The sequence below is a fragment of the Parasteatoda tepidariorum genome, chromosome 3 (genome assembly GCF_982258835.1).
Source record: "Parasteatoda tepidariorum strain Cologne lab strain chromosome 3, Ptep-v5.0, whole genome shotgun sequence".
Taxonomy (NCBI): Eukaryota; Metazoa; Arthropoda; class Arachnida; order Araneae; family Theridiidae; genus Parasteatoda; species Parasteatoda tepidariorum.
The window spans coordinates 775,646-787,050 of NC_141757.1; the positions used below are offsets into that span (position 1 = coordinate 775,646).

The 11,405-nt window shown below is 34.0% G+C and overlaps 1 protein-coding gene and 1 long non-coding RNA gene across 2 annotated transcripts; both read right to left on the reverse strand.

Moving 5' to 3' along the window:
• Positions 1-3,258: 3,258 nt before the first annotated feature.
• Positions 3,259-9,109, reverse strand: LOC147812690 (uncharacterized). The gene is made up of 2 exons (XR_015432311.1): positions 8,504-9,109; positions 3,259-3,547 (listed from the first exon to the last, which is right to left on the reverse strand). It is a non-coding gene; the product is annotated as an uncharacterized LOC147812690 (long non-coding RNA).
• A 145-nt stretch (positions 9,110-9,254) lies between these two features.
• LOC147812691 (uncharacterized) lies at positions 9,255-10,997 on the reverse strand. Its single transcript, XM_087158509.1, has one exon. The coding sequence runs from the start codon at positions 10,995-10,997 to the stop codon at positions 9,255-9,257; it is 1,743 nt and encodes a 580-aa protein (XP_087014635.1).
• Positions 10,998-11,405: the final 408 nt, after the last annotated feature.

Genomic DNA, 11,405 nt, shown 5'->3' on the forward strand with positions numbered 1-11,405 from the left:
GACCGAGCTATAAATCCACCAAAAACTACACTCGCCAAATTTTTTGAATTGGGTAATCGTACGGATGCACGTCTTTGCACGGACATTACTCTACTCAGAAGTACCACCCTATTTCACAAGAGTTCAAAAAAATGGACACCCCACAAGCAAGGCACACCGGTTGATGCATGTCCCGGTTTATTCAAATCAAACGCCTTGGGGAGAATATTTACAGTCAATCCAAGGCAGACAGTGCTTTTATTTTCGACTGTTGTTGGTTAATTACACCGGCTCATTGTCATTTCAAGATATATGTAAAGTCGATGGAAATCAGCATCCAACGTATGAAGATGCAAGCTTTGCACTCGGCTTGCTGGAAGACGACAACCAGTGGGAATGTATGCTTGCTGAAGCAGCATTGAACTGTACTGCAAAGCAAAATAGTCTACTATTTGCTATAGTATTAGCTACATGTTTCTCGGCCCGTATAGAAACGTTATGAGAATATCACAAAGATTCGATGACTGATGATATACGGTATCAATATCGCACACGTTGCAACGATCTAACGATAGTATTCAGCGATGCTATGTACAATGAAGCACTGATTGTTATTGAGGATCTTTGCATTATTATTGCCAAATTGCCACTCAGTCATTTCGGTATGCTTTCGCCAAATCGAAGTGCATCTGATTTATTAAACACTGACATGAATCGTGAACTTCAATACAATGCGATAAAAATGGCAGTGATTGTTACTCGCAATGTTCCACTAATGAATGAGAAACAAAGGAGCATTTATGACCGCATTATGTTCGCAGTTTCAGCAGGACAATGTGGATTTTTTGCCTGATGCACCAGGTGGAACTGGCAAAACATTAATTACTTCGCTAATTCTCTGTGAAATACGATCAAATAATGGCATCGCGTTGGCCGTTGCATCATCTGGCATTGCGGCAATTTTATTGGACGGAGGCAGAACAGCTCATTCAGTATTTAAGCTGCCACTAAATATTCAAAACAACCCAGATGCAGTGTGCAACATAAAAATATTTCTTCTATGGCCACAGTGTTAAAACACAGTAAAATTATCATCTGGGATGATTGCACTATGGAACACAAAAATCGCTTGAGGCGTTGAACAGGACATTGAAAGATATAAAAAAATAATGACAAATTATTTGGCGGCACTCTGTTACTCCTTTCAGGTGATTTCAGACAAACACTTCGTCATTCCGCGTTTAATATACGCTGATGAGATCAATGCTTTCTTGAGATCATCTCCACTTTGGCGTAATGTTGAAAAAGTTCTACTAAAAGTAAATATGCGCGTCCAAATGCTTCAAGATCCATCTGCTGAAACATTCTCAAAACAATTGTTAGATATCGGTGATGGAAAGGTTACTAAGGATGAGACTGGATGCTTAAATTACCGGACGATTTCTGCGCAATCATTGATTCACAAGATGCTCTCATTAGCCTAATATTTCCCGATGTACACACGCAATGCATTCATCATGAGTGGCTGGCAGAAAGGGTGATTTTAGCAGCAAAAAATGTGGACTTCAACGAATTGAATCTGTAGATGCAACAGTTATTGCCAGGTAACTTGGTGACATGCAAATCCGTTGATGCAGATTGCGATCCTATTGAAGCTGCAAATTTTCCAATAGAGTTTTTAAACTCATTGGATTTACCTGGCATATCACCGCATAATTTAGTACTCAAAGTTGGATCTCCGGTTATTTTGCTTCGTAATTTGAACCCACCTTGGCTGTGCAACGGCACGCGATTAGTCGTTAAAAAATTAATGAACAACGTTATCGAAGTCATTATTTTAAATGACAAATTCCGGGGTGAAAGTATATTATTTCCACTAATCTCTATTATACCCACAGATGTGCCAATTCAATTTAAACGCATTCAGTTCCCCATTAGATTGGCATTCGCAATGATAAGGCCAAACAATGTCTGTTTGCGTCTTAGACTTTAACACACCATGTTTTTCGCACAGATACGTGGCATACTCTCGAGTGGGCAAACCATCCAGTTTATTTGTGTTAGCTAAAGATGGAATGACAAAAAATAATATTGTACACTCCATTGCACTAAGAGATTAATATTGTTGACTAATATTTTCAGAATTCGTTGTATATATAATTTATAAGAAAAAGTTGCCATAAATTAAAAAAAAATATTATTTGGTGTGTTGTTACTTTCACATTCCGTCATCGTTCCCAGCGCTCCATGCCTCTTCCACTCATATACCACATACGCACACATTTACAATAAATAAGACATATTTTCATACTCTAGAAATAATTCATATGGCAAAACATCGTTTGCCGGGTCAGCTAGTGTCATTATAATTGGCAAGAAAAAGAAAATATAGTATGAAACCATTCAATTTATTATTAGAATTTAAACAATGTTTATTAGTTGAATAATGTTAATTATTGATTGATTTAACTATTTCAGGCAGGTTGCAAAAATGTTTGACAGGTACATTTTGTGCTTGATGGATGTTGTAAAACAAAGCACATACTAAACATCTGTGGGGAATAACATACAAAACTTGCTTACATTACCTCTGCATATACATTTTTCATGAATGTAATTTATATTAAATTTTGTATAGAGTGCCTATGAAATTGGGAATTTTGATTTACCTTCTATATGTACATATCCAGGGACCGATCAGGACAAATTCAGGCCCAAGACCCAAATTTTCCGGGCCCCTTACAAAATATTTTGAAATTAAATTTCTGAAGAATAGTCCTAACAATAAAAAAGAATCGATTGAACTGCATGATTCAAGAGAAACATTCTAAGAAATTTTGAAAACAGACAATTGAAGATTTTTCTGAGATGACACATCTGTATATTAAAGCAAAATATAAAAACAAAACAATGTTGTGCCAAAATAAAAATAGTTTGGGGACCACAAACAATTGAAATCAGTGAACAGTTGGATTGTTTTATTTAGTATCCAACACAAAGCTTTTCCCATTAGATATTAAAGGTTATTCCTTCAGTAGGGTCGATAAAATGAGTGCTAAACTTTGGGGGGGAGGGGAGGGCTCAATCGGAACGTCTGCTGTTGCACATCAGGTCAAGAAAACTGAGATGGGCACCCCTCTTTTGGGCTGTAACGCCTATAAGTTTATCAATAATATTTTGTTATTAACAACTCTTGATGAACCAATAAGAATTATTTTTAGCCGGAATATTACGATTCTCGCCCGCCTTTCAGTTGTCATTAAATATTTGAAAAATTAATTTTTGATTAATGATAAAAATTTTACTTTAAAGAAGTTATTTACAAATCACTGAATTCCAATCTTGCTTTAACAAAATAAGTAAGGATAATCTGTATCAGATTATTTAGCAAATGAGATATATTAAACACTACAAAATATGCACAAGCCATTCAAAATTAGAATGAATTATCAGCATTAACATTTTGAAAGACTTATAAAATGACCTTTTATGATGAAAACAGGTGGCTTTGTCAGTAGGTATCATCAGAAAAACTCAGAAAATATGACAAGACTCCCAGAAGGCAGACCTAAAAGTGAAAAAACATGTTCATGAATACTAAAATAAAGTGTGAAACAATCTGATATAAGATTAATGTAATAAAGTATGGTAGCAAAAGTGTTCAAGAATAAAGAACCAATATTTTGGTTTTGAAACAAACTAACGTGCAATCAAGGAAAATTTTAGAATCCTAATTCTGAAAAATTTCTGGCATATAAATAGTCGAACTAAAATCAATCATATCCGACAAAAATCAAAATTCCGCTAAAATATATTGTTAACTTAACATTCAATTTACAAATTTGATAAACATCACTTAATATGGCTTAAAATTTAATCTTTGAAACACTGCTCACTTTCAAACAGTTTTTTTAATTTGTGCTTATTTGCAGTTATTTAGATATTAGATAAACAGTTATTCATCATGAAAATTACTTTAATTTAGAAAGTCAATTTTCGATAAATTTTAGATTATGAAATTTCTTTTTAAATTTCTTTATTTTAGTACAAATATAACTCTGATAATCTAACAGACATTTTAGTTCATATTAGATAGCTCTTATAATTAACATATTTTATTGTTATTAGAGCATCAAAAAACAGTGTCCCATCTTTGCCCTCAAGTAACCTTCCAAATTTACCAAACTATCAAAACTCAGGATCTTAAATAATCTGTCATCTTTAATTAAAATTTGATTCATTTCCAGCTTACGAACTCTGAAAGTTTTACAAGCAAACGTCTATTAAAATAAACTATAAGCCAGCTTATAGTCTAAACTGACAGAAATTAGAGCACCGAAAAATTTGGGTATAAACTACACTTTCGACCCTTCATTCAATCTTTTTAAAAAAAAATGATCATTAAAAAAATTAACAGTAAAAATGTTATTGAATAATTTTTACAATAATTGAAATTTATTTAAATTAATACGAACTTTGGCGAAATTACTTCTTCCAAAACAGGAAAAGCTTAAGAATGTTTTTTAACACTAGGTTTACGCGGGACGCGTCATTTTGACGCATTTCGAATTTTATAAGGAAAATTACAGAACATTTTTATTTTATGTCTTGTAATGACTTTTATCCATTGATTGAGGTAAATATATGTTGAAGTCTATTTCTTTCAAAATCTTTGAAATTCTCTTTGTGGTACATTTCTATAAATATGATTCAATTTGACGAGATCGTAATTTCGACAAAATTTTGAGTAAACATGCAAACTTCACATCAATAATTAATAACTAAGAATCTATAAGCAACTATTGCGATAGGCAATAATAGAAAGATCAAATGCAGAATGTCAATTGATATCCGATTTTGAAGGTTTCAGTTGTTTAGTTAGAGTATTGAAAAATAAAATACAAGAATATTTCATAAATATATATCACATATATTTTTCTTATAGTATATAACTACATTGTTTTCTAAGTGCAGAGATGCCAACTGCTCCGGACATGCTAAAATAATTAAAAACGGTAAATAACTAAGTAAATTTTGCAAGTGGTGAATTATATAAGCCTACGAATTTTAAGGCAGTGCTCTGGGCAAACCTTCAGTCGATCCATTGGATCATCAATAACCAAATCTTCAATTCGGATTCTCTTTCCGGGAACGGAAGAGAAGGAGTTTCTTGATCAAAATGGTTAAAGAAAATTTTAGGTACAATATGAAGTTTAATTGGATTAAAGCCGATGTTGGCTACCGTGGCAATGAGGAGGCTGACAGTCGGGCTAAATTAGCACGCTAAAAACCAAAAATTGATTTATACGAAATTAGATCTAAAAACTCAATTAAAGCAGATATCTTTAAACAAAATTTACAAAACCAATGGGTCAATATTTCAAATCAGGGAAGAAACACATACGAATACATTAAAAAGGTAAACCACAGGAGAACCCTATCGAATTTCTATATTAATCAGTGTTTAACTAATCACGGAACCCAGGGTACGTACCAAGCAAGATTCCACAATAAAACGGATCAGTGCCAAACGTGAAGTTGTCTAGACGATCTTTAACATATTACTTACCTGTCCGAAATCTTGGGACATCCGTAACCTATACTCTCCAAATCTGACTAACAATTTGATTAAGAAATTATGGACAGCCCCAAGGATAAGTAAGGGAATCGAACAGATAATTAAAAAACATTTTGAAAACAATCGTCCAGAACTGGCGGACGATTGAGCGTTGTTGTAAATTAAGTGCTTCGATTGAACGATTTTCGATTGATTGATTTTCAATTCATCATGTTTATAATAATGTTTGTAATCAACCAGTACTTCCTGGATGTCCCCTGACGGTAGCGGGACAGGGTTGAGTAATAAAATATAAGCCTACAAATTATTTAGAAATAGTGGTGGATTTACTAAATTGAATTTATTAAACAAAGAATCACAACTGATAAACTACCACTTTAAAATATATATTTGCTGTCCGGAGCAAGTTGGCATCTCTGTAATGGCTGTTATATGTATTCGTTCAAATTGACGAGTGTTCGTAGTGATAGGTATATAAGAAACGTCAGTAAACCTAGTGTTAATCATGAGGGTGAAAAATTATTTTCTAACAAAAACCTTAAAAATGTCGTTCAAGTGCGAATATTGTCACAGATTTAATTGTAATTGCAAAGATTTAAATTATAGCAGTTTCTCTTACTATGTAAGGTTATAAAAATACGTAAGTTTTGTATGACAAAATATCTATGAAATTGCATGAAAAACACAACTAGCATAACATTTAGATTTATTTTGTTTAATGGCGTGCAGACTCTTCTAGCGCGTATTCTCAAGTCAAACTAAATATTTAAATACTATAATATTGGAGAGTTAAAATTCTAGGTGCTATTTAGAAGTTCAAACTACAATTTTACGAGCAAAGCATTTCAGCTCACAATAGCATAAAGCATTTCAGCTCACATACCAACCATAACGTTTTTTTCCTTCTTCAAAACCATGTAAATAAAGAAGTTTTTCATAGTTAAAAATCTAAGAATATAAGCAGTCTTCCACTCTCCAGAAAAAGTACTTTTGTCCAGTTAAGTGGAAAACTAACCATGCAACAAAATTAAGCTACATCGAATTGTAAAAAGGGAGATTATACTAAGGAATTATTTAGCCATATGATTCATCAGTCAATTCGAAATTACAATATTATATTCCAAAATTATATCAGAGCCATAGATTTCCATTATATAGCAATCTAACTGCAGTGTGGCTTAGCGGAGACACGCGAAGAAATTAAGAGAAATTATGTCCCTCAAAAATTACTTAAAATCCAAATACGCAAACACTCTTATCGCGGAAAAATAGTAACCGAAAAAATAAAAATACAGTCGGACCCTTATTTAACGAAGTTGCTTAATGACGATAATAAGTTCGTTACATAGAAAATTCGCTAAATAGAAAGTCACCTTTTGAAATACTTAAACGACACAAAACAGGTTTTATATTCATAAACAGTAGACATAATTAAAATAGCAATTAATACACCTTTATCTTGCTATGTAGTAGCTATCTACAATTTATTTTGAAATCTTAACCATAAAAAGACATCTGCACGGAAAGCAAGAACAGAGCAAAACATTATCCAGTGTTACACTATCATGCTACATACATTTTAAACTAAAAGAAGCTAAATATATGTATAATATTATATCTGAATTTATTATAAAAGCAACATTAAGCATGCATTTCCACATCCGTTCTTAAGTTTAATGGCTACTGATAAAATCCGTTAGTTTTTTTTTTCCATTTCAAACGAAAAACTCAAACAAAAGGGATTTTACTGCTTTCTCTAAAAGTTAAGTGGCTTCAAAAAATTAAAGAGCATTTTCCCCATAAAATGCGTTAACAAGTTTAAAATGTTCTGAATTTTTACGGAAACAGGGAAAGTGGATCTCAAAAAAAGTTCGTTAAGTATAAAATTCACTTTGCTATTTGGAAGTTATTTTACGAATAAATTTCCAAAATGTTCTTGGTTTCTCGAAAAAATTTGCAAAATTGAGAAATTCGTAAAAGGGAAGTTCGTTTAATAGAAGTTTGACTGTATATGCCTATTGAGATATATTTACAAAAATATACATTTGTGAGGAGTTTTTATTCTGAGAAAATGAAAATATTGTTTGAGAAACTTTTTCAAACCCCCAAAATTTGTTACGAATTTTCAATAATTAAGCCTGATATAGACATTAACTGACTGTTTAAAAATTCAGAATTAAATGTTTCACGTTATGCATTTATAAGAGTTAAAATAAGGGCAGTTTAGGATTTTACTTTAATTCAAAAGTCTTGAAGTCTTGCATATTTTCACGGTATATTACAGAAAAACACTTTAGTAATAAAAACAATAAACAGCAAAAGTTGGTTAAATTTTTTTACAGGCTATATATACAACTTTTCAAAATTAAGTTTCTTTGAGAACTTTTAATATAAATATATTTTTGAATTATAGTACAAAAATTTAAGATTTTAAACTGAAGCAATACACAAGTATAAACCCTTAAACTAAAATTCGCACATAATTCAATAAGGAACTATAAGTTTTAATAAGTAGAATATTTATCTTCACTTGAAAAATTTAAAGAAGCATTTATCGTAGATAATTTAAGATTGTCCTAGTTTCATTTACAATAGAGAAATACAATAAAATAAAGCACGTAATGAAAAAGCTAAATGGCTTAAAGTTTACTCTATAGTTCGGAATGTTACACATATAGTTCGGAAGTGTAACAAGCATAATTTTTTTTTTGTTGAAGAAAAACGATGGTAGAATGTACCAGATTTATGTAAGGTAGAATGTAATAGAGTTTAGTAAAGACAAAAGTAAACTCAAATACTAACTAAAAAAGAGAGTCAATAAAAAACAAATATCAAGAATACAAAATTATCATCATGTATTTTAAAAACATAAAATGTTCCTATTAATAATGGCACAAGAAAAACATTAATTTTAAATCAAATCATACAATTTGAAGTTTGACTTACCGTAAGTTTAAGTTTAAGAAGACAGCAAGGAATCAACTGGTTAGGAATCCACTTATGGCAGAGTTGAAAATTATCTTAGCAAACCAAAAACACTTGGGCAACACGTAATCCAGTGTCCACAATTGCCGGCAGCCTTTCGACGAATATAACGTCAACTGACGTAAACATCTTGAAAATTAATTTTTTTTCATCTAACCAGTTAAAATTTAACATAAAAACTAACACAAGAAGCAAAATTAGTAAAAAAAATAAACTGTGAGAAACGTGACACGTTAAATTAAATTAAGTAATTTTAAATCATCCAAACTCAGCGACTTTCACACCGCATTTATTGTTCAGCTGCCTTTTAAAACAACTTTCGCGGTTTGATGATGATGATGTGGGGGGGGGGATCTCTGCTACTCGCTTTTATCCCCCTTGCTGTAAGGTGTATTTTTGTGAGTTGAGTTGTTGATGCTGAAGATGATGACGATGAGGTGATGAGAGTGCACGCTGTTCTTGAAGAAGCGAAACAAGTTTACAGTAGAGATCAAAATTAAATATTTTCCAAAACACTTTTGGAGAGGAAGATTAGAAAAAATTAAAAACTAGCATTTGGTGGTTCCAATACTTTTGAAGAAACACGTTCATCAAAACAAAAAAATAAGAAAAACATACTCTTTTTCCCAGGCGCTCAGAGAGGCTTAAACTAAAACTTAAAAATTAGTAACTGCATTTAATTATGGATTTGAAAACTGGAGGCTAGAAACGCTTAGTTGAAATTAAAAAAATCCACTAAATTTTTGAGAAGATTATCGTATTGGTTATAACTAAGAAGACGGTGAAGGGAGAGTGGAAAAACTCCGATTGAGGCGCGCAGTGTTTGTCTCTGATGCTCGAACTTTTTGCATTCAAAGAGGAGGTGGATAGCAGATTCTGGAAGTTGACAATGATCGCACAAAGGGGAGTCTACGAGCCCTATTTTTGCATAAATTTCGTTAAGTTGGATTGTGTTGCTTCGGAGACGCGAGATTAAGATATCGTATTTTCGGTTTGGGAGTTGATTGAGGGAAGTTTTATTAACAGGGTGATCAAAGGGGAAACGCTTGTGGTATTTTGAATTAGTCCGGAGGTTACTGAGTTCGCGGTTTGAGTCTAAAACTGCTGAATATGACAAGTCTTCAGGTGAGATAAAAGAGATGGCTCGAGGGGCATTGGTGGCGTGTTTGGCCAGCTTATCAGCGGTTTCATTGGGGGGGATGCCAACGTGTGCTGGTGTCCAGGCGATCGTGATTGATTTCACTTTTGCACTTGCTGAAACTATCTTGTTTTGTAAGAGGAGGATGCTGTGAGGGGATTTATGGGTGGCTGAGATGAGGGCAGTGATTGCGGACTTACTGTCCGATAAAATAACGTAATCTAGATACTCGGTAGTGAATTTTGTGACTGCTAACCAAATTGCTAAAACTTCTCCGGTGAAAACTGAGTTAATAGGATGGATTTGAGAGATATAAGACATGTTGTTCCTTGAGTTAATAGCCGCAATACCTGTGTTCGTACTGGAATTTGAGGCATCGGTAGCCAGGATGACAAAGTCTTTCCAAAGGGTGTGGAGGGTTTCCTGATAGAGAGGGAGGATTTCGTTGGGATTTTTCGTAGTTTGAAAAGGAAGATCGTGTACAAAAAGACAGAGGTTCGGGAGATCTGTGAGGAAAACTGGAATGTGGAAGGGGATGATATTGAATTTACTTATGCCTTTTTGGCTGAAGATGTCCTGAAATTTGAGGAAAAGGTGGGGTTTCTTTTTAAGTCTAGTAAAGTGGAATTTATGCAAAAGGCGATTTATTGGGGAGTGAGAGCCAAGGGAACAGTGACGGAGGTAGAATTTTTTAGCTGCTAAAATAAGTCTGTGTGAGATTGAGGTAGTGCCGGCTTCTCTGCGGAGGATATGAATTGGAGTCCATCGTGGGAGGCCAGTTGCTGCGCGGAGGCTAGAGTTGTAGATTGTTTCAATTACTCGGAGATGTGACTTTGGCGCAGAGAAGAGGATTGGGCTGCCATACTCTAAGATACTTCTGATTGTGGCATTTACAATCTGAATGAGGTGGTAGGTTCGAGACCCCCACTGAGTGCTAGAGATGCAGCGGAGTGCATTAATTTTTTTTAAACATTTCTTTTTTAGGTATTGAAAATGACAGAGGAAAGAAATGTTTGCAGTGTAATGGATGCCGAGAATTTTGATGGAATTAACTTGGGGAATTCGTTCGTTAAAAATTGTTAACTGAATCGTAGGTGAGACACGTTTGTTAGAGAAATTAATAGTTGCACTTTTTGAGGGTGAAATAGCCATTTTCCACTCTGTGCACCAAGTTTGAATGGTGATGAGGGCATCTTGAAGTTTAGCAATTACCCTGTCAAAAGATTTTGCAGCATAGTAAATGTAGATGTCATCAGCGAACACAAGAATTTGAACTCCAGTAGGAAGGTGTTTGTGAATGTCTTTAAGGTAAAACATAAAAAGAAGGGGGGAGAGGACACTGCCCTGCGGGAGGCCCTGGGGTTGCTGGAAATCTTTAGACCGGGTGTTGCGCCAAGAGATGTACAAGGTTCTATTGGACAGAAAGTTTTGTAAGAAAAGCGCTGTTTTTCCAGATATGCCGACCGAGAGGAGTTTGGTGAGGAGACCATCAATCCATACGTTGTCGTATGCCGAGACTAGATCGAGTGCAACACAAACGATAAATTTTCTCCGCTCACGTGCTTCTCGTATGTCATGGTAGAGTATTGAGTGAGTTGTATTACAGTCACGAAAGGGGAGGAAGCCAGTGTGGGAGGGGGGGGGAGATATTTTGTTGAAGGCAAAAATTAAGGAGCCTTTGTAAAAGCATACGTTCGTAGACCTTGGCGAAAGTCGAGGTGAGAG